The sequence below is a fragment of the Staurois parvus genome, unplaced genomic scaffold (assembly GCF_062004578.1).
Source record: "Staurois parvus isolate SC_StPar_1 unplaced genomic scaffold, SC_StPar_1.0 ptg002306l, whole genome shotgun sequence".
Lineage (NCBI taxonomy): Eukaryota > Metazoa > Chordata > Amphibia > Anura > Ranidae > Staurois > Staurois parvus.
Window position 1 is genome coordinate 118,825 of NW_028320102.1, and position 24,767 is coordinate 143,591.

At 48.1% G+C, this 24,767-nt stretch overlaps 1 protein-coding gene across 1 annotated transcript in view; it reads right to left on the reverse strand.

Annotated features, from left to right (window-relative positions):
• The window catches only part of SEMA5B (semaphorin 5B), an 84,110-nt gene extending 59,995 nt beyond the window's left edge, over window positions 1–24,115 (reverse strand). Inside the window, exons 1-3 of the mRNA XM_089665725.1 lie at window positions 23,941–24,115; window positions 19,869–20,044; window positions 322–465 (exon numbers count right to left, since the gene is read on the reverse strand). Of these exons, the coding sequence (XP_089521851.1) occupies window positions 322–465; window positions 19,869–20,044; window positions 23,941–24,099 (479 nt within the window). The 5' untranslated portion in view covers window positions 24,100–24,115. The remainder of the gene's footprint in view (window positions 1–321; window positions 466–19,868; window positions 20,045–23,940) is intronic.
• Between the last annotated feature and the right edge of the window lie 652 nt (window positions 24,116–24,767).

Here is a 24,767-nt window from a genome sequence, read left to right on the forward strand (position 1 = left end):
AAGTGGCGAGTGCGGTGCGGGGGTGGAGGCGGCGGCGCGGCATTCTGGGAACTCTTATCCGGAGATTTTACGGACACGGGAACAGATCTCTATAATGATACAATCTCTGAGCTTTTCCCAGCTTAAGACGCTGAATAATTAATAACCAAACAGGCAGCACAAACACAGGCGATCGACTAAACTGCGCGGCGGTAACACGGCGACAAGTAATTATTTTTAAATGCACTGACTCCGCGGCGGTTAGTTAACTGCTCGTGTGCCGCCACGGCCGCCCTCAGTCTTCAGACGGGAAAGGTTGGATAGAAAAACGGGGGATCTCACCGCTCCTCTCTGCTCTGCCCCACGCACACTCTCCCTCCGAACCGCGGAGCCGGGTTGCTGCACGTCCTCTGCCGCACCTGAAATCCGATACCGCAGGAGGTACTGCACTGCGCCCACGAGGACCAGGGTGTCCAGCCGCCATTCCTAGGAGAGAAAGAAAAAAAAGATTAGTACGATTTATTTCTGGAAAATGATAATTTAGTACAGAGATTGTCTGGGAGAATCTCAGAATGAACACGCAGCAGAGGTGCAACTCGGGGCCCCAGTGAAAGAAACCATGACCCAATTACGGGACCCTTTTCATCGGTCCCGGGGCCCTAGCCACTGGTTCCCTGGCCTTTGCTATTGGTCCTAGTGCCCTTCCCTTTCAGCCAGAGCCTTTGCCTGAAAGCCTGGGGACCTTACCCTCCCAGCCTGGAGACCTTACCCCCCCAGCCTGGGAACCTGCCCTCCAAGCCTGGGAACCTGCCCTCCAAGCCTGGGAACCTGCCCTCCAAGCCTGGGGACCTTCCCACCAAGCCTGGGGACCTGCCCTCCAAGCCTGGGGACCTTCCTTCCCAGCCTGGAGACCTTCCTTACCAGCCTGGAGACCTTCCCTCCCAGCCTGGAAACCTTCCCTCCCAGCCTGGGGACCTTCCCTCCAAGCCTGGGGACCTTCCCTCCAAGCCTGGGGACCTTCCCTCCAAGCCTGGGGACCTTCCCACCAAGCCTGGGGACCTTCCCTCCCAGCCTGGAGACCTTTCCACCAAGCCTGGGGACCTTCCCTCCCAGTCTGGGGACATTCCCTTCCAGCCTGGGGACTTCCCTCCCAGCCTGGGAACTTTCCCTCCCAGCCTGGGAACTTTCCCTCCCAGCCTGGGAACCTTCCCTCCCAGCCTGGGGACCTTCCCTCCAAGCCTGGGGACCTTCCCTCCAAGGCTGGGGACCTTCCCTCCAAGCCTGGGGACCTTCCCTCCAAGGCTGGGGACCTTCCCTTCAAGCCTGGGGACCTTCCCTCCAAGCCTGGGGACCTTCCCTCTCAGCCTGGGGACCTTCCTTCTCAGCCTGGGGACCTTCCCTCTCAGCCTGGGGACCTTCCCTTCCAGCCTGGGGACCTTCCCTCTCGACCTGGAGACCTTTCCTCTCAGCCTGGGGACCCTTTATTCCCATTGCAGGGCCCTTTATTACGGTCCCACAGCAGGACTTTTCACATGTTCTTCAGAGGACCCCCTTCCTGTTGTCTTGGGCCCCCTCAACGGTGGAGGAACACCAGGGCCCGGTCGCAAGTGTGACCTTAGTGACCCTGGTGGTTAACCCATATGAAAGAAAAATGTATTTGAAGTAGATTTTAAAAATATTCTTCCCAAATATATCGACATATATTTGAAATACTACAATTTTGGCCGTATTCAATATATTTCATTAATTAAATATATATCTATATCTATCTTTATATATATCTATCTCTATATATATCTATATATCTATATATATATATATATATATATATATATATATACTGCAGGTTGAAATGCGTTTTTTATTACAAAATATATGAAAAATATTTTTAAAAATACATTTCAAACATACTGTATGTCTTTAAAAATATAAATCTACATTTTTGGAATGCATTTACAAATATATATATATTTATTTATTTATTTTTTTTTATTTTCTTTTGCATGTTGAAATGCATTTTTTATATATTACAAAATATATGAAGATATTTTTTAAAATATATTATTCAATGTTTTTTTTAACATATAAAAGTCATTTTAACATGTATATCTGTAATTGCATTCCAAAAATGTAGATTTGTATTTTTAAGGACATACAGTATATTTGAAAATGTATTTTTAAAAATATTTTTCATATATTTTGTAATAAAAATGCATATATATTTATTGAAATATACTGAATATGACCAAAATTGTAGCATTTCAAATATAAGTCAATATATTTGGAAAGAATATTTTAAAACTATATTTCAAATATATTTTTCTTCCATGGGGGAACCCATTTAGTTTAAAATAGAAATCAAAAGTAAAACATTTGTGTATAGACATAAAAAAAAATAAATAAATACATTTTTGTGATCACATAAATCGCTGTTCTCAGTTGCAAAAGGGACTTGGAGAGGTGGGGGTGGAGAAACAGCAGTACAATGGTCTTCCCAGTGAATGGCTGTGTAGGGGTGTGTCAGCACAAGTCTAATTATTGGAGGACACGCAGGCCGAGCTCCCAGAAAACTGACCATGGCTGGGATGGATGTGCTCTCATGCCTAGTGTGGTCAGTATCGAATAGGAAAGCAGGGAGTCTGGCAGGATCTCCAGGTATTTCATGCAAAGGAAGCAATACGAGAACAGGGGACTCTCTAACACACATGCATGGTGCAGCAGCCACAGATCAGGAATAGGAAATGTTGGGGTAACATATTCTTTAATAGAAAGGTAACAAATCCTCAATTTCTTTTAAAGGGAAAAACGATACTTTCTGGTCACAACCAATATTCAATATATACTGTATAAACTATAAAATAAAAATACAATCATTATACAGGATTTAATAAGCGCCAACAAGTGTTTACAATATAAAGGGAGACGGTACAGTTACAATACAAATGGGTTAGGAGGGTCCTGCTCAGAAGAGCTTACAATCTTAACGAGGGGGGGGGGGCACGAGTGATACAAATGGTAATAACTGTAGCGGGAGTCGATGGAGGAATTAAAAGTTCAGTTATCGGGTGGGGGTGGGGTAGGCTTCAACGAAGAGATGAATTTTCAGGGATCTCCTGATGGCAGAGAAAGCCGAACAGATTGGGGAAGGGAGTTACGGAGGATGGGAGAAGTCCTGGAGGAGAGCCTAGGAGGAGGTGATGAGGGCGCTAGAGAACAGGAGAAGCAGAAAGATGGTTTGGGTGATTCTGAGACAAGGTTGGTGATGTAATTGGTGGCGGAGTGGTGGATAGTTTGTGGTTAGTAATCTGAATTTTGGTAAAACAGACAATATAAATAAATGGAGATAGTGAGCGCTCCTCAAAGGCAGCTCCTGAAACACCAAAAGGTACCAATCTAAAACCTTTAAAATAAACAATATAATACAGGGTGTAGCGCTAGAGATAATAATATTTGTGTGATTTCTAGTTGTTCCCCCGTGGCCATTAAAATGGAGATGGCCTCACTAGAACATCTTCTGCTCCTCTGGGAAGACTTTCTATAAGATTTTGGAGGGTGTCTGTGGTCACTTCTGTCCATTTGTGAGGTCAGGTACTGATGTTGGATGAAAAGATCAGATTCACAACCGGCATTCCGATTCATCCCAAAGGTGTTCAGAAGGGTTGAAGTCAGGGCTCTGCGTAAGACACTTGAGTTCCTCCACACAAAACTATGACAAAAACTACACCTCCTCCCTCGGCAAACGTATCCACTCCCATGGCTTCAATTACCACCTCTATGCCAACGACACCCAAATTTACCTCTCCACCCCCCACCACACCCCCTCACTCTCCGCCCGCATCGCCCACCTCCTGAACGACATATCAGACTGGATGTCGCTCCATTTCCTCAAACTTAACCTCTCCAAAACCGAGCTTCTTGTCTTCCCCCCCCATCCTCTCCATCACTACTAACAACGCCACCATCTCTCCCATCCCACGTGCCAAAGTCCTGGGTGTCACCCTGGACTCCCACCTCTCCTTTCTAACCCACATCCAACTGCTATCTAGATCTTGCAGGCTCCACCTCCGCAACATCTCCAAGATACCCACCTTCCTCACCCCAGACACCCCCAAACAACTCGTACACTCCCTCATCATCTCACGCCTGGACTACTGCAATTCCCTTCTCACCGGCCTACCCAAACGAACGCTATCCCCACTCCAGTCGATCCTGAACTCAGCGGCTAGACCAGGGGTGGGCAAACTTTTTGACTTGAGGGCCGCAATGGGTTCATATATTGGACCCGGGGGCCGGACCAAGAGTAGATGAATGATGTGTATGTGTCATCCATAGTAAGTATAGTAATATTCCCCCATAGTAATTAATCCCCCATATAGTAATTCATCCCCCATATAGTAATCCATCCCCCATATAGTAATTCATCCCCCATAACAATTCATCCCCCATATAGTAATTCATCCCCCATATAGTAATTCATCCCCCATAGTAATTCATCCCCCATAGTAATTCATCCCCCATATAGTAATTCATCCCCCATATAGTAATTCATCCCCCCCATAGTAATTCATCCCCCATAGTAATTCATCCCCCATATAGTAATTCATCCCCCATAGTAATTCATCCCCCATATAGTAATTCATCCCCCATATAGTAATTCATCCCCCATATAGTAATTCATCCCCCCCATAGTAATTCATCCCCCATAGTAATTCATCCCCCATAGTAATTCATCCCCCATATAGTAATTCATCCCCCATAGTAATTCATCCCCCATAGTAATTCATCCCCCATATAGTAATTCATCCCCCATAGTAATTCATCCCCCCCATAGTAATTCATCCCCCATAGTAATTCATCCCCCATATAGTAATTCATCCCCCATATAGTAATTCATCCCCCATAGTAATTCATCCCCCATAGTAATTCATCCCCCATATAGTAATTCATCCCCCATATAGTAATTCATCCCCCATAGTAATTCATCCCCCATAGTAATTCATCCCTCATATAGTAATTCATCCCCCATAGTAATTCATCCCCCATATAGTAATTCATCCCCCCTATAGTAATTCATCCCCCCTATAGTAATTCATCCCCCATAGTAATTCATCCCCCATAGTAATTCATCCCCCATATAGTAATTCATCCCCCATAGTAATTCATCCCCCATATAGTAATTCATCCCCCATATAGTAATTCATCCCCCATATAGTAATTCATCCCCCTATTAAGCCCCCAAGTCCCCCCTGTGTCAATTCATCCCCCATAGTAATTCATCCCCCATATAGTAATTCATCCCCCATAGTAATTCATCCCCCATATAGTAATTCATCCCCCATATAGTAATTCATCCCCCATAGTAATTCATCCCCCATAGTAATTCATCCCCCATATAGTAATTCATCCCCCATAGTAATTCATCCCCCATAGTAATTCATCCCCCATATAGTAATTCATCCCCCATAGTAATTCATCCCCCATAGTAATTCATCCCCCATATAGTAATTCATCCCCCATAGTAATTCATCCCCCATATAGTAATTCATCCCCCATAGTAATTCATCCCCCATAGTAATTCATCCCCCATATAGTAATTCATCCCCCATAGTAATTCATCCCCCATAGTAATTCATCCCCCATATAGTAATTCATCCCCCATAGTAATTCATCCCCCATAGTAATTCATCCCCCATATAGTAATTCATCCCCCATAGTAATTCATCCCCCATAGTAATTCATCCCCCATATAGTAATTCATCCCCCATAGTAATTCATCCCCCCTATAGTAATTCATCCCCCCTATAGTAATTCATCCCCCCTATAGTAATTCATCCCCCATAGTAATTCATCCCCCATATAGTAATTCATCCCCCATATAGTAATTCATCCCCCATATAGTAATTCATCCCCCTATTAAGCCCCCAAGTCCCCCCTGTGTCAATTCACTTACCTTTGCTCCGCGCGTTCCTCCCGTTCTGGTGTAGCATGAAAATCTGTCTCCTATGAGGATCTGTCCCCCTCGACGTATCTGCGCATGTGCCAGTTTCAGGCATTAGCAGCCGATCGGCGATCTCCGGCAAATGCGCAGATACGTCGAGGGGGACAGATCCTCATAGGAGACAGATTTTCATGCTACACCGGTCTTCAGGGCGGACTGTGAGAGGAGCCTAGCAGGAGCCTAGCTCCGCGGGCCGGATTAAAAGGTCCGCTGGGCCGTATACGGCCCGCGGGCCGTAGTTTGCCCATTGCTGGGCTAGACTCATCCACCTCACCAACCGCTCCACATCTGCCTCCCCCCTCTGCCAATCCCTTCATTGGCTCCCGATTGCCCAACGCATCAAATTCAAACTGCTAACTCTGACCTACAAAGCCGTTCATAACGCCGCCCCAAACTACCTAACCAACCTGATACCCAAATACTACCCTACCCGTGCCCTCCGCTCCTCACAGGACCTCCTACTCTCTAGTTTGCTGGTCTCCTCCTCCCACGCCCAATTGCAGGACTTCTCTAGGATTTCCCCCATCCTCTGGAACTCCCTACCCCAATCCATCAGACTGTCACCTACCCTCCTCACCTTCAGGCGCACCCTGAAAACCCATCTCTTCAGGGAAGCCTACCCCAACCTCACCTAACACCCGACCTCACCTCCTCCACTCCTCCCACCACTCCATCCCCCACAGCTATCTCCTCCTGTACCACCTTCCCCTCCCTCCTAGATTGTAAGCTCCAAAGAGCAGGGCCCTCGAACCCCTCGTGTATTGTATTGTTACTGTCTTGTCTCATGTTCTGTCCCCCTTGCTATTGTACAGCGCTGAGCATACCCTTTGGCGCTACATAAATACTGTATAATAATAATAATTTTGGGGCGTCTGTGGTAATTTCTTGCCATTTGTGAGGTCAGATTCTGATGTCGGATGAGAAGACCTGGCACACCATTGGCTTTCCGATTCATCCCAAAGGTGTTCAGTAGGGCTGAGGTCAGGGCTCTGTGTAGGACACTCGAGTTCCTCCACGCCAAAACTTCTCAAACCTATGACAAGATTTTGGGGTAACTGCGGTAATTTCTTCCTGTTTATGACGTCAGATTCTGAGGTCGGAAGAGAAAACCTTGTTCCCCATTGGCTTTCAAATTCATCCCAATGGTGTTCAGTAGGGCTGAGGTCAGGGCTCTGTGTAGGACACTCAGGTTCCTCCACACCAAAACTATGACAAGATTTTGGGGTGTCTGCGGTAATTTCTTCCCATTTTTGAGGTCAGATTCTAAAGTCGGATGAGAAAACCTTGTTCCCCATTGGCTTTCAAATTCATCCCAAAGGTGTTCAGTAGGGTTAAACACTAGGCTCTGTGTAGGACACTCAAGTTCCTCCACACCAAAAGGTGTCAAAACTATGACAAGATTTTGGGGTGTCTGCAGTAATTTCTTCCCATTTGTGAGGTCAGATTCTGATGTCGGATGAGAAAACTTGAGTCCCTATTGGCTTTCCAATTCATCCCAAAGGTGTTCAGTAGGGTTGAGGTCAGGGCAGGACACTCCCACTCCTCCACACCAAACTGGTCAAAAGTATGACAAGATTTTGGGGTGTCACAATGCTGCAATTTGTGTGCGATTTCTGAAAACTTTATTGCTCCTTGTGAAGATTTTCAACAATTTCTTGCCATTTTCAGTGCGATTTGCATTCTATTCTTTCTGTGAAATCGCAACAAAACTGCAGAAAAAGTCATGCCAGAACTACTTTAGAAATTGCGCCGCAGCAAAATCTTGCATGTTAAGACGCTGGTATTCACATTCATTAGATGCGATTGGATGTGCGATCGGGCACTCGCTGGGGTTGATAGCGATTTGTGTCCGACTTCAGCTGCTTGAAAACAAGACAAAGGGGTCAAAAACAACCATGAAAATCCATAAACTTTATTCTTGGTGGAAAAAGAGTGACACGATGAAGAAAGGCAGAAGCCGGTGTCACCCGACGCGTTTTGGATGCACCACCACCACCACCACTAACCCCTCCAGCACCTAGGAGGTCCCTCAGGATTTCAAATGTCTTCTTGTTTCCGCCGCTATAGCGCCATTCCCGTGTGGCCGCTCCGCATAAAATGTTGACCATCAATAAATCCTCCAATGAAATCGTTCCATTTTATTTCCGAGCATCTCGGGCACTTCTCGTTAATGGTGACCCTCACTGACACCTTCCCTGGATTTACAGCTCGGGGAAGAAGAGGAGCTGCCTGCCTGGCACTGTCACTCCGGGGCTCTGACAGGGCAGGAAATGTGGGGTGCGCAGCAAAATGTGCGAAAAAAAAAAAAATTCCCTATTTTCACCGTTTCTTTCTTTTCTGCGAGGAAACGTAAACCAATAGCAATACTCGGATTTCCTCACTTCAAGGAGAAACGGTTTGGTTCAGGCCTCATTAATGCGGCGGCGAGGGAGGGAGGGGTGCGAGCTTGTCGGGGCCACCAGACTGGCGGAGACTCATTAGCGCTGAATTAACATAAAATCAGCATTGTAAGCAAACACATAAAACGAACGCTCCGAAGCCGAACTTTGTATGATTCAACCGCTCCCCTCATTAATTCCATCAATGCATTAAAACTGATCTCCGGGCAGACATAAAAGATGCAAATGAATGCGGCTCTGCGTCCATTATTACCTCATTCAGCCCGGAGTTCACACCGACGCCGTCCGGAATGCGCAGCGTTTTCCGCATCGTATCAGAATCGCACACCGTCATGCGAACCGCTGCGGGTGTGTATGTTAACCACTTCCCGTCCGGCCGCTGTATATAAAACGGCTGGACGGTGGCACTTCAGGGGCGGGTCCCCACTGATACCCGGAACCACACTGACACCTGGAACCCCACTGACACCCGGAACCCCACTGACACCTGGAACCCCACTGACACCTGGAACCCCACTGACACCCGGAACATGAATGAATGTCTCACTACTAAAGTACCGCGTGACTTCATCATAGAACTCCCGCCGGATTGTAGTCACCACATACTCAGATGCAGGAAGATACCGCTCATTAAGTTGTTCATGTTCGAAGTTCGCGGTCGAACATTCTGTAGGTTCGGATGTTCAACCGCGAACCGAACGGGGGGGGGGGGTGTTCGGCCCATAACTAACAGACAGCCAGAAGGATCCCTACGGCAGGCAGGTGAAGGGCTGGAGCTTCAATAAGACATTTATATTCCTATTATATATTATACTCCCTACAATCTAGAGTCCTATAGACGGCCATGGGGGTCTCTGCAGGGGACAGAATGAGGGGGGGAGCGACAAAAAGATACTTTATATCCCGTTTATCGATTATAATATATTACATTAGATTGGATCAGATGCATTACAAAACCTCAGCCCTATACAGAGCACTTGGGGTCCCTGCAGGAGAGATGCTGACATCGCTTTATGGCGGTCATGGTGAGGGGGTTAGAGCTGCAATAGGATACTTTGTATTCCTTTTATTGATTATAGATTAGTTATTGCAATCCTGAGCCCTATAGGGAGCCACTGGGACCCAGCAGGAGACGGGCCGGGGATTGTATTCCATTTATTATATGATATTCACTACAATCCTCGAGACAAGCACGGGTCCCTGCAGGAGTCTGGCCGAGGGTTGGACCTTGAAGAAGAGATTGGTATTCAGTTGATAAGTTATATTATATTCACTATATCACTGAGGGGTCCCTGCAGGAGTCTGGCCGGGGGTTGGAGCTTCAATAAGACATTTGTATTCCGTTTACCAGTTACATTATATTCTATTCACTACAGTCCTATACAGGGCCAGGGGTCCCTACAGGAGTCAGGATGGAGGTTGGAGCTTCAATATCTGGATTCCGTTTATTGATGATATATTAGTTGCCTCAGCAGGAGACAGGATGGAGATTGGACCCTCGATGAGATACATATAAGATCACAATATATTATATTCACTACAGTCCTATATAGGGCCGGGGGGGGGGGTCCCTGCAGGAGACAGGATGGAGGTTGGAGCTTCAATATGATAATCTGGATTCCGTTTATTGATGATATATTAGCTGCCTCAGCAGGAGACAGGATGGAGATTGGACCCTCAATGAGACATATATAAGATTACTATAGATTATATTCATTACAGTCCTATACAGGGCCAGGGGTCCCTGCAGGAGTCAGGCTGGGGGTTGGAGCTTCAATACAATACTCTGGATTCCGTTTATTGATGATATATTAGTTGCCTCAGCAGGAGACAGGATGGAGGTTGGACCCTCGATGAGATACATATAAGATTACTATATATTCTATTCACTACAGTCCTATACAGGGCCAGGGGTCCCTACAGGAGTCAGGATGGAGGTTGGAGCTTCAATATCTGGATTCCGTTTATTGATGATATATTAGTTGCCTCAGCAGGAGACAGGATGGAGATTGGACCCTCGATGAGATACATATAAGATCACAATATATTATATTCACTACAGTCCTATACAGGGGCCAGGGGTCCCTGCAGGAGTCAGGCCGGGGGTTGGACCCTCGATGAGATACATATAAGATTACTATAGATTATATTTATTATATTCACTACAGTCCTATATAGGGCCAGGGGGGGGGTCCCTGCAGGAGTCAGGCTGAAGCCTCAGTAACATATCAGTATTCCATTCAGCAGCTTATTTCCAGTGAGGCAAACTAGGCCTGGGGTGGCAATTTGCAGGGGGGCAACACCGCTGCAGGTGTCAGATATGTGTGCTGGTGGGTGTAGGATTGTGGTGATGGGCTGTAGTGATGGTGGTGGCGGGGGGTGCTTGCGGTGATGGGCTGTGGTGGTGGTGGGGGGGGGGGGATGGGGGGGTGCTTGCGTTGATGGGCTGTGGTGATGGGCTGTGGAGGTGGCAATGGGGAGGATGGGAAGGTGCTTGTGTTGATGGGCTGTGGTGGTGATGGGGAAGGATGGGGGGGTGCTTACGGTGATGGGCTGTGGTGGTAGGGGGGAGGATGGGGGTGCTTGCGGTGATGGGTTGTGGTGGTGGGCTGTGGTGGTGGGGGGGAAGGATGGGGGGGTGCTTGCGGTGATGGGCTGTGGTGGTGGGGGGGGGGGGGGGAGGATGGGGGGTGCTTGCGGTGAAGGGCTGTGGTGGTGGCAAGGGGGAGGATAGGGGGTGCTTGCGATGATGGGCTGTGGTGGTGGCAGGGGGGGGGGAGGAGGATGGGGGGTGCTTGCGGTGATGGGCTGTGGTGGCAGGGGGGAGGATGGGGGGTGCTTGCGGTGATGGGCTGTGGTGGGGAGGATGGGGGTGCTTGCGGTGATGGGCTGTGGTAGTGGGGGGGGGTGCTTGTGGGGATGGGCTGTGGTGGTAGGGGGGAGGATGGGGGTGCTTGCGGTGATGGGCTGTGGTAGTGGGGGGGGGGGGGGAGGATGGGGGGTGCTTGCAGTGATGGGCTGTGGTAGTGGGGGGGAGGAAGGGGGGCGCTTGCGGTGATGGGCTGTGGTAGTGGGGGGGGGGGGAAGAAGGGGGGTGCTTGCGGTGATGGGCTGTGGGGGTGGCGGGGGGGGGGTGGGAAGGATGGGGGGTGCTTGCGGTGATGGGCTGTGGTGGTGGCATGGGGGTGGGGGGGTGCTTGCGTTGATGAACTGTGGTGGTCACAATGTCCGGGGGGGGGGGGGGGAGCGTCCGATATTAGTGTTGCCTAGAGCAGCACATGAAATATATACACAGCTGATCCCATTTGTCAGTTCTATCACAGGACTGTACAGTGTATTAGATGACACTCCTATAGACAGCCATGGGGGGTCCTGCGTCCCCATGAGGGTTGGAGCCTCAATACGATATTTTGTATTCTTTTTATTGATGATATATTAGCTGCAGCAATCCTGGGGCCTATAGACAGCCATGGGGGGCCCTGCAGGCCCCCCGCACTTTTCAAGCTACAATGACTATATTCCCGCTGTGAAAAATACGGAAAAAACTCATTATACTGGATTTTCTAAAAGTACAAGTGATATGGTCATTTGGGGGGGGGGGGTTATTTTCGGCACCATCATTTATCACACCCCGATAATTGACCGTCCAAGTCACCTACCCTCACATGTAGCCCATCCCTGACCGCTTAACTTCAAAAAGAGGACCAGTCATGGCCGGGCTTGTGCTTTGGTTAGATTTTGAAGATGGATTCAAATTTTCAGGCTTAATTATGAAGGATTTCTGTTTTCTTCTAGTTTTACCGAAGCCTGACACTCGAGCGGGAGAATCAGGGGTCAGAGGTCATATAAAGCCTGACACTAAGGGAGGAGAGTTGGGGGTCAGAGGTCATATAAAGACTGACACTCAGGGGGGAGAATCGAGAGTCAGAGGCAGGGGTGGACTGACAACTCATGGGGCCCCCGGGCAATAGGGGATCATGGGGCCCCTGTGTCCTTGCCCAAACTCAGAAAACCTATGAAAAAGATAACAGGGGCATCTCATGGGGCCCCCTACTGACCCCGGGCCCTCGGGCAGTGCCCAAGTTTCCAAATGGTCAGTCCGCCCCTGGTAAGAGGTCATATAAAGCCTTACAGTAAGGGAGGAGAGTCGGGTCAGAGGTCATATAAAGCCTGACACTCAGGGAGGAGAGTCGGGGTCAGAGGTCATATAAAGCCTGACAATCAGGGAGGAGAGTCAGGGGTCAGAGGTCATATAAAGCCTGACACTCAGGGAGGAGAGTCAGGGTCAGAGGTCATATAAAGCCTTACAGTAAGGGAGGAGAGTCAGGGGTCAGAGGTCATATAAAGCCTGACACTCAGGGAGGAGAGTCGGGGTCAGAGGTCATATAAAGCCTGACAATCAGGGAGGAGAGTCAGGGGTCAGAGGTCATATAAAGCCTGACACTCAGGAAGGAGAGTCGGAGTCAGAGGTCATATAAAGCCTGACACTCAGGGAGGAGAGTCGGGGTCAGAGGTCATATAAAGCCTGACAATCAGGGAGGAGAGTTGGGGGTCAGAGGTCATATAAAGCCTGACAATCAGGGAGGAGAGTTGGGGGTCAGAGGTCATATAAAGCCTGACACTCGGGGAGGAGAGTCGGGGTCAGAGGTCATATAAAGCCTGACACTCGGGGGAGAATCGAGGGACAGAGGTCAGATAAAGCCTTATATTTAAGGATGGGGAGAATTGGGGGTCAGAGGTCATATAAAGCCTGACAAGCTTGTCAATCAACTTGCTGTTATGCAGAGATGTAACTACAACCTTCATGGCCCCGGTTCAAAAAACCATGTAGGGCCCCCTGACCTTGTCCTGGGGCCCTTTCCTCTCATTGCGAGGACCTTGTTTATGGTCCTTTCATATGCAGCGGGCCCCCTTCCTGCCCTCTTGCCCCCCCCCCCTCAGTGAACGCCAGGGCCTGGTCTTCAGTGCGACCTTTGTGACCCTGGTAGTTCCATCACTGCTGTTACACCCTCTCAGGAGCTGGGAGACAGTATCTGAGGTCAGGTAGAGGACAGGGCAGCAAGTTTCAGACTGCAGCTGCCATATTTCCAACCTACAGCTGACACTCAGCCCCTCCCCCCTCGCGTTATCACATTGATTTCCATTATAAGCGGAGTTATCTTCCTGATAATGATAGAAGAAGAACGTGCGAACAAATCAATGCCGGAAAAGAACGGAATCATTCCGACGACGTTTGCATTCTTCAGGCTGCGCACGGCACCAACTAATTGAATTGCGCGGCACACGGCGTATTGGAGGTGCGATCAGATGTGGAGTCTGGCATGGCTCAGCCGCCGGGCACCAGATGTGCCGTTCGCAGGAAAGGGGCTGATTGTGCAGTTCTGCGCGGAGCCCCATCCTACGGTGACACGTCTGGCGGCTCCGAGGTGTCAGACTATGAATAGCGAACGCGGGGAGAAAAAAAAAAATCCCATTTCCTGAGCGCGCGGGGGGGTCCCGCTAACCAGATCCATGTGTGACGGCAGCTCAGCTACGCTTGGCACGGACTTCTGTTTACATTCCAGCCGGGCGCGGCACCTCCGTGAACCCAGAACGCAGCGGGCGGAGCGCGCCGATTACCGGACGCGTCTTATTTACCTAACGGATGATAAAAACTGCCAGAGCGCAGCAGCCCGGGCGACAATTCCAGCGGGAAAACAATTCTATCGACATCCAAAATGTTCATTAAATATCCAAATGTGTCCGATTCCACCTCCGGGACACATGACCCGCCGAGGGCGACCTGCAAAAACGAAAACGCCGGGTCAGAGGGATGCTACATCCCCCCCCTTCCCGGGACCCCGGAACATTGGAAATGTAAACTAGACGGCAGACAATCAGATTTTCCGATTCACCATTGTTGAAATGCTACATTGTTCATTCAAGCATCCGAGTCCTAACGCGCGGCATCGCCCTTCACAGCAACGATGACGTTTCATCTGCTTAGGTGTTACCTTCCCTTGCTCCTAGTAACATTGTATCTGTGTCCGGGGGTAACATTGTAACATTGTATCTGTGTCCGGGAGTAACATAGTAACATTGTATATGCGTCCGGGGGTAACATAGTAACATTGTATCTGTGTCCAGGGCTAACATAGTAACATTGTATCTGTGTCCGGGGGTAACATAGTAACATTGTATCTGTGTCCGGGGGTAACATTGTAACATTGTATCTGTGTCCGGGGGTAACATTGTAACATTGTATCTGTGTCCGGGGGTAACATTGTAACATTGTATCTGTGTCCGGGGGTAACATTGTAACATTGTATCTGTGTCCGGGGGTAACATAGTAACATTGTATATGCGTCCGGGGGTAACATAGTAACATTGTATCTGTGTCCGGGGGTAACATAGTAACATTGTATCTGTGTCCGGGGGTAACATAGTAACATTGTATCTGCGTCCGGGAGTAACATAGTAACATTGTATCTGCGTCTGGGGGTAACATAGTAACATTGTATCTGCGTCCGGGGGTAACATAGTAACATTGTATCTGCGTCCGGGAGTAACATAGTAACATTGTATCTGCATCTGGGGGTAACATTGTATCTGTGTCCGGGGGTAACATAGTAACATTGTATCTGCGTCCGGGGGTAACATAGTAACATTGTATCTGCGTCCGGGGGTAACATAGTAACATTGAATCTGTGTCCGGGGGTAACATAGTAACATTGTATCTGTGTTCGGGGGTAACATAGTAACATTGTATCTGTGTCCGGGGGTAACATAGTAACATTGTATCTGTTTCCGGGGGTAACATAGTAACATTGTATCTGTGTCCGGGGGTAACATAGTAACATTGTATCTGTGTCCGGGGGTAACATAGTAACATTGTATCTGTGTCCGGGAGTAACATAGTAACATTGTATCTGGGTCCAAGGGTAACATAGTAACATTGTATCTGTGTCCGGGAGTAACATAGTAACATTGTATCTGTGTCCGGGGGTAACATAGTAACATTGTATCTGGGTCCGGGGGTAACATAGTAACATTGTATCTGTGTCCGGGGGTAACATAGTAACATTGTATCTGTTTCCAGGGGTAACATAGTAACATTGTATCTGTTTCCGGGGGTAACATAGTAACATTGTATCTGTTTCCGGGGGTAACATAGTAACATTGTATCTGTTTCCGGGGGTAACATAGTAACATTGTATCTGTTTCCGGGGGTAACATAGTAACATTGTATCTGTTTCCGGGGGTAACATAGTAACATTGTATCTGTTTCCGGGGGTAACATAGTAACATTGTATCTGGGTCCGGGGGTAACATAGTAACATTGTATCTGGGTCCGGGGGTAACATAGTAACATTGTATCTGGGTCCGGGGGTAACATAGTAACATTGTATCTGTTTCCGGGGTAACATAGTAACATTGTATCTGTTTCCGGGGGTAACATTGTAACATTGTATCTGTTTCCGGGGGTAACATAGTAACATTGTATCTGTTTCCGGGGGTAACATAGTAACATTGTATCTGTTTCCGGGGGTAACATAGTAACATTGTATCTGGGTCCGGGGGTAACATAGTAACATTGTATCTGTTTCCGGGGGTAACATAGTAACATTGTATCTGTGTCCGGGAGTAACATAGTAACATTGTATCTGTTTCCGGGGGTAACATAGTAACATTGTATCTGTTTCCGGGGGTAACATAGTAACATTGTATCTGGGTCCGGGGGTAACATAGTAACATTGTATCTGTTTCCGGGGTAACATAGTAACATTGTATCTGTTTCCAGGGGTAACATAGTAACATTGTATCTGCGTCTTCCAGAACTTTGTTATCCGGATCAGAAGTTCCAGCAGCTCCTCCCATCACCTGTCTGGAAGCGGCAATTATTTATCGTTTATCGCCTCCCGCCATCGATTTCCTCTCCAGATCCGACTCTTATTTTATGGGCGTTTAGCGCCAATCCTCCTGTGAGATCAAATAATGGACCCGCCAGACGACCTCGGAACTCGCTGTGCCGCCTTTATTGAGATATGTCAGCTGATCGATGACTACTTGTGCTGATTGTTGTATTTGCATAAACGTGATGACGTCATCAGAACGACTTCCAGGTCATCTTCCACCGCAGTACACAGGATCATCCGTCACTGTACCAGAGGAGCTTACACTCTACTGTCCCCTCCCCCACAGTCCCATCAGTCTCTGTACCAGAGGAGCTTACACTCTACTGTCCCCTCCCCCACACAGTCACATCAGTCTCTGTACCAGAGGAGCTTACACTCTACTGTCCCCTCCCCCACACAGTCACATCAGTCTCTGTACCAGAGGAGCTTACACTCTAATGTCCCCTCCCCCACAGTCCCATCAGTCAATGCACCAGAGGAGCTTACGCTCTAATGTCCCCTCCCCCACAGTCACATCAGTCTCTGTACCAGAGGAGCTTACACTCTAATGTCCCCTCCCCCACAGTCCCATCAGTCAATGCACCAGAGGAGCTTACGCTCTAATGTCCCCTCCCCCACAGTCACATCAGTCTCTGTACCAGAGGAGCTTACACTCTAATGTCCCCAATACCGCCCCCTGGTGGCGATAGATCTGGGACTGCGGTGTGATAAGATGCGATATTTTTCCATCTTCTTTATAATAAAAAAATAATATCGGACAGAAATCACGCTCCCCTCCCCTGCACTCCCCTCCCCCGATCTCCCCTCCCCATCCCCCCTCTGACTCGGCGGCTTAATAAAAATGTAAAATAACAAAAACAAATAAATTCGGCATCTGCATGGAGGCTGCATCGTGATTGGACAGGAGGAGGAGATCTCAGGTTCAGCTTCACCATCCACACCGAGATCCCACCACAGAGGACCTGTCATCACACAGACTGTTCATATGAAGTGCCGCATGCACCACCCTTCTGTTACCACCGAACTCCCCCCGCCAGCACCTTCATCGGTCTCCTCTCCAGAAGGACGGCACCATCTCTGTTCAGGCATCATCCAGGGTCACCGTCCTTCCCGGACTGAGATGCCGACTCAGAGATGGCACAGTCATTAAATCCCAGTGCCTGTGCACAAATGTCTGATACAGATCAGCCCCCTGCTGCAGCCTCTCACCATGTGACCTACTACAAAGTTACAATGTACAGTCTGATCACTGGGGGAGGGGAGACTGAGGAAATGACTCCTCCTCCTTCCACAAAGTTACAATGTACAGTCTGATCACTGGGGGAGGAGACAGTTGCTGTATACAGTGCAGGAAATGTGTATTTGCTCCCTCCTGATGGTGAATGTTCGCCCCTCACACAGAAACGATCGGTCTAACAATGGAATGTTCGCCCCTCACACAGAAACGATCGGTCTAACAATGGAATGTTCACCCCTCACACAGAAATGATCGGTCTAACAATGGAATGTTCGCCCCTCACACAGAAATGATCGGTCTAACAATGGAATGTTCGCCCCTCACACAGAAACGATCGGTCTAACAATGAAATGTTCGCCCCTCACACAGAAATGATCGGTCTAACAATGGAATGTTCGCCCCTCACACAGAAATGATCGGTCTAACAATGGAATGTTCGCCCCTCACACAGAAACGATCGGTCTAACAATGGAATGTTCGGTGTAACACTGAGAGACAGAATACAACAAATTCAGCAGAAATGCGTCTAACAAATGATGACGGATCTGCATGTTCATGAGGGAAAGAAGGATTTGATCCCCTATCATTCAGCAGGATTTCTGGCTCCCAGGTGTCTCTCATACAGGTAACAAGCTGAGATTAGAAGCAGTCTCTTAAAGGGAGTGCTGCTAATCTCATTGTGTTACCTGTATAAAAGACACCTGTCCACAGGAGCAATCAAACCATCAGATTCCAAACTCTCCACCATGGCAAAGACCAAAGAGCTGTCCAAGGATGTCAGGGACAAGATGGTAGACCTACACAAGGCTGGACTGGGCTACCAAACTATGGCCAAGCAGCTTGGTGAGAAGGTGACAACAGTTGGTGCAATCATTCACAAATGGAAGAAACACAAAACAAGTGTCAGTCTCCCTAGGTCTGGTGCACCATGCAAGATCTCACCTCGTGGAGTGTCAATGATCATGAGAACAGTGAGGAATCATCCCAGAACTACACGTGAGGATCTTGTCAATGATCTCCAGGCAGCTGGGACCACAGTCACCAAGAAAACAATTGGTAACACACTACGCCGACAAGGACTGAAATCCTGCAGTGCCCGCACGGTCCCTCTGCTCAAGAAAGCCCATGTCCAGGCCCGTCTGAAGTCTGCCACTGAACATCTGAATGATGCAGAGGAGGACTGGTGGGAAGTGTTGTGGTCAGAGGAGACCAAAATCCAGCTCTTTGGCATCAACTCAACTCGCCGTGTTTGGAGGAGGAGGAATGCTGCCTATGACCCCAAGAACACCATCCCAACTGTGAAACATGGTGGTGGAAACATTCTGCTTTAGGGGTGTTTTTCTGCTAAGGGGACAGGACAACTGCACCGCATCAAAGGGACGATGGACGGGGCAATGTACCCTCAAATCTTGGGTGAGAACCTTCTTCCCTCAGCCAGGGCATTGAAAATGGGTGGTAAATGGGTGTTCCAGCATGACAATGACTCAAAACACACGGCCAAGGCAACAAAGGAGCGGCTCAAGAAGAAGCACATTAAGGTCCAGGAGTGGCCTAGCCAGTCTCCAGACCTTCATCCGATGGAAAATCTGTGGAGGAGCTGAAAGTTCGAGTTGCCAAACATCAGCCACCAAACCTTAATGACTTGGAGAGGATCTGCCAAGAGGAGTGGGCCAAAATCCCTCCTGAGATGTGTGCGAACCTGGGGGCCAACTCCAGGAAACGTCTCACCTCTGTGATTGCCAACAAGAGATTGGCCACCAAGTACTAAGTCATGTTTTGTGAAGGGGATCAAATCCTTCTTTCCCTCATGAACATGCAGATCCGTCATCATTTGTTAGACGCATTTCTGCTGAATTTGTTGTTGCTATTCTGTCTCTCAATGTTACACCGAACATTCCATTGTTAGACCGATCATTTCTGTGTGAGGGGCGAACATTCCATTGTTAGACCGATCATTTCTGTGTGAGGGGCGAACATTCCATTGTTAGACCGATCATTTCTGTGTGAGGGGCGAACATTCCATTGTTAGACCGATCATTTCTGTGTGAGGGGCGAACATTCCATTGTTAGACCGATCATTTCTGTGTGAGGGGCGAACATTCCATTGTTAGACCGATCATTTCTGTGTGAGGGGCGAACATTCCATTGTTAGACCGATCATTTCTGTGTGAGGGGCGAACATTCCATTGTTAGACCGATCATTTCTGTGTGAGGGGCAAACATTCCATTGTTAGACCGATCATTTCTGTGTGAGGGGCGAACATTCAGCATCAGAGGGGAGCAAATACACATTTCCATCATTGTATTGGGACACGCCCGGGATGGATTCCTGCAGACGATGTGATAAGAGTCGCACTTACCGCGAGCAGTTGGTGATCTCTATCCGCGGCCCCTCGCAGTCCCTCCCCCCACATTGCGGCGGGGGGTTGTCGCAGTTCCTGGAGCGGCAGAGGCAGGAGGAATCTCCGTCCGAATGCTGGCACGGCTGCCATGGCGACCAGGCGCCCAGCCCCCCAATCACCGTCAGGTTTCTGACCTGCAAAAGGGAATATCAGAGTCAATGTTGGGGGTTTGTTTGTAAACGAAGCTATAAAGTGAATTTCATGGAGTTCCCCGCGGCGTTGTTTCTGCCCCCACCATGTGACTGCCACCAGGATCCCCACCCCCGAGGTACCGCGATGAGAGGTAGGCTGGGAAAAGGGGCGCTTCAGCAGAAGGGGGGGGGGTCAACAAGGGAAACCTGTGGTGCTGAGGGCAGGGGGGAGGGGTACACATTGACCTGGGTGTCAAAGAAATCATAAGAATAAACCCCTCCCCCTCCAGAGGATTCCCCCCGCCCCCCTTCCTGACCAGGCCATTTTTTGCGTTACGGCACTGCGTTACTTTAACTGACAATTGCGCGGTCATGCAACGCCGCACCCAAATGACATTTATGGCCTTTTTTTCTCTACAAATAGAGCTTTCTTTCGCTGCTATATGATCCCCTGTGCAGTTTTTATTTGTTGCGCTATAAACAAGAAAAAATCGAAAATTCTGAGAAAAAATTATCATAAATTTCGGCCAAAATGTAATTGCGCGGTCATGCAACGTTGCACCCAAAAAACAAAACGAAAAAAAAACGACAATTTTGAAAAAAACTATATTTTTCACTTTTTGCTATAAAACAAGTCCAGTAAAAAAAAAAAAGAAAAAAAAAATCTAATTTCGTCATAAATTTCAGCCAAAATGTAATTGCGCTGTCATGCTACGCTGCACCCAAATTAAATTTACAGTACGTCCTTTTTCCCCCCACAGATTGCGCTTTCTTTCAGTGGTATTTGATCCCCTCTGCGGTTTTTTATTTTTTGCCGTATAAAAAAAAAAAAAGAACAATTTTGAGGAAAAAACTATATTTTTGACTTTTTGCTATAAAACATGTCCAGTAAAAAAAAATCAAATTTCATCAAATTTCAGCCAAAATGTAATTGCGTGGTAATGCAACGTTGCACCCCCCCCCCCCCCCCCAAAAAAAGTGACAATTTTGAGAAAAAAAAAATATTTTTGACTTTTTGCTATTAACCCCTCCAGAGGTTTCCCCCCCCCCCATTCCTGACCAGACCATTTATTGTGATGTGGCGCTGAGTTACTTTAACTGACAGTTCCGCGGTCATGCAACGCTGCACCCAAATGAAATTTACGGCCTTTTTTCCCCCACAGATATGGCTTTCTTTTGGTGGTATTAGATGGCCTGTGCGTTTTTAATTTTTTGCGCCAAAAACGACAATTTTAAGAAAAAAAACAATATTTTTTACTTTTTTGCTATAAAACACGTTCAGTAAAAAAAAAATGTAAAAACTCAAATTTCGTCATAAATTTCGGCCAAAATGTAATTGCGCAGTCATGCAACGCTGTACCCAAATTAAATTTACATCTTTTTTTCCCCACAGATAGGTGGTATTTGATCCTCTCTGCGGTTTTTATTTTGTGCACTATAAAAAAAAAAAAGACCGACAATTTTGAGAAAAAAACAATATTTTTGACTTTTTGCTATTAAACATGTCCAGTAAAAAAATGTAAAAAATCAAACGTCGTCATAAATTTCGGCCAAAAATTGCGCGGTCATGCAACACTGCACCCAAATGAAATTTACTTCCTTTTTTCCCTACAAATAGAGCTTTAGAACAATATTTTTGCCTTTTTGCTATTAACCCCTCCCCCTCCAGGGGATCCCCCCTTCCTGATCGGGCCACTTTTTGCGATACGGCGCTGCGTTACTGTAACTGACAATTGCGCGGTCATGCAACGCTGCACCCAGATTAAATTTACGTCCTTTTTCCCCCCACAAATTGAGCTTTTTTCGGTGGTATTTGATCCCCTCTGCGGTTTTTATTTTTTGCGCAATAAACAAGAAAAACCGACAATTTTGAGAAAAAAAAAATATTATTTACTTTTTGCTATTAAACGTGTCCAGTAAAAAAAATGTAAAAAATCAAATTTCATCATAAATGTCTCCCGCACCGTGTCTTCGCTGAAAAAATCCCGATACGTGGAAATTAATCGGTTTACGTGAAAGTTATAGCGTTTACAAATGGCGGGATAGATACTGGGATTTTTTTTTCTAGCAATGGCGGCGATCAGCGACTTACAGCGGGACTGCGGCGGGCATTCTGACGCTGGGGGGGAACTGACTTGGTGTCACTGACATCCCCAGTGACACCAATACAGTGATCAGTGATATAATGTACCAACACTGTACTAATGGCACTTGACAGGAAGGGGTTAACATCTGGGGCCATCAAAGGGTTAACTGTGTGCTGCGTGTGTTTCACTGTACGCATGCTGCTATGCAGAGCCATACAAAGCAGTGTGCTGGAGCTGATGGGAGAGATCTGTGTTGTTTATTCACAGGTCTCTCCCCCGTCAGAGTCTTCTAGGCCTGGGGTCTCCAAACTCTTTAAACAAAGAGCCAGTTTACTGTACTTCAGACATTGGGGGGGGGGGGGGGGGAGTGTCTGTGGCCATTGGGAGAAGAAAAAGTCCCATCAACGGGAAAAAAAATGACCCATCTTTGGTGTCAGTAGGAGGAATTGTGTCCCATCATTGGTGACATTGAGAGGAGTTGTGTCCCATTGTTAGTGTCATTGGCAAGAATTGTGTCCCATCACTGGTGTCACTAGGAGGAATTGTGTTGTGTCAGTGGGAGGAAGAGTGCCCCATCATTGGTGTCAGTGGGAGGAATAGTGCCCCATCATTGGTGTCAGTGGGAGGAATAGTGCCCCATCATTGGTGTCAGTGGGAGGAATAGTGCCCCATCATTGGTGTCAGTGGGAGGAATAGTGCCCCATCATTGGTGTCAGTGGGAGGAATAGTGCCCCATCATTGGTGTCAGTGGGAGGAATAGTGCCCCATCATTGGTGTCAGTGGGAGGAATAGTGCCCCATCATTGGTGTCAGTGGGAGGAAGAGTGCCCCATCATTGGTGTCAGTGGGAGGAATAGTGCCCCATCATTGGTGTCAGTGGGAGGAATAGTGCCCCATCATTGGTGTCAGTGGGAGGAATAGTGCCCCATCATTGGTGTCAGTGGGAGGAATAGTGCCCCATCATTGGTGTCAGTGGGAGGAATAGTGCCCCATCATTGGTGTCATTGGCAGGAATTGTGTCCCATCATTGGTGTCAGTGGGAGGAATAGTGCCCCATCATTGGTGCCAGTGGGAGGAATAGTGCCCCATCACTGGTGTCAGTGGGAGGAATTGTGGCCCATCATTGGTGTCAGTGGGAGGAATTGTGTCCCATCATTGGTGTCATTGGCAGGAATTGTGTCCCATCATTGGTGTCACTGGCAGGAATTGGGTCCCATCATTGGTGTCACTGGCAGGAATTGGGTCCCATCATTGGTGTCACTGGCAGGAATTGGGTCCCATCATTGGTGTCACTAGGAGGAATTGTGCCCCATCATTGGTGTCATTGGGAGGAATTGTGTCCCATCATTGGTGTCATTGGGAGGAATTGCATCCCATCATTGGTGTCATTGGCAGGAATTGTGTCCCATCATTGGTGACACTAGGGGGAATTGTGTCCCATCATTGGATCATTAGTGTCATTGGGAGGAATTCTGCCCCTTCAGTGGTGTCACTGGGGGGAATTATGTCCCACTGTTGGTATCAGTGGATAGAACCGTGCTCCAAGGGCTGGATAAAAGAGTAAAGGGCCACATCTGGCCCCCAGTCAGCAGATTGGAGACCACTGTTCTAGATCATAGAGATGATTGGGGACGTTCCAGTCTCTGACCGCCTCTATTGCTACCAGCAGGAAGCGCCGGATTGTGTCTCGGGCTCTCCATTGGGAAATGCGGGGAGCACAGGAATGAGCGCAAAGCGCACATAAATGCGTCACGACTTTGCACCTAGGTGTGAATGTGAGATGATTCCCCGGCACTATGATGTCATCACTTACCGGGCATTCGGTGATGTTCTGGAACCAGAGGCTCATATTGGAGCTGTCCTCCAGGGTGGTGCAGCGCTTCTTCTTGCTGTCCCATCCGCAGTACGGGTCCCGGGCCCCCAGACAGGTCCTGAAACAAAAGACAAAACGAGAACTGTCAGACACGGTCATGCGGAATCCTCTGGTTGGCTGATGGTCGTCTCATCTCCGGAGGATCTTTGCTGCGTCACTCCACCCAGAACTGATATTTTATTGGTCGGTGGATGCTGGAGATTAAAGTACAAATCAGAGGGGAAAAAAACACCAAAAACAACTTACATTTAACTTTATTCCTAAATCGCCACAAAGGTTAGAATTCCACTTTATGTGCACCAAATTCCTTCACAATTCCAGATATTACCTTGTAAAAGTGCGGTAGCTGTGACATCATACCTGTGCTGTACCATAGCCTGTGCAGCCTGCCCACTACAAAAAACTACAGAAAGGGGTGGAGACAAGACTAGCCAACCTGTACATGGAGAGGGAGCAGAGCTGTGGGAGGGCCCAGCAGACCCCATTCTCTAAAAAAACTACAGGAGGGGGCGGAGACAACGACCTGTTACCCTGTACAAGGAGAGGGAGCAGAGCTATGGGAGGGGCCCAGCAGACTCCGCCCACTATATAAAACTACAGGAGGGGGCGGAGACAACGACTAGTCACCCTGTACAAGGAGAGGGAGCAGAGCTATGGGAGGGGCCCAGCAGACCCCACCCACTTTATAAAACTACAGGAGGGGGCGGAGACAAGACTAGTCACTCAGTACAAGGAGCAGGAGCAGAGCTGTGGGAGGGGCCCAGCAG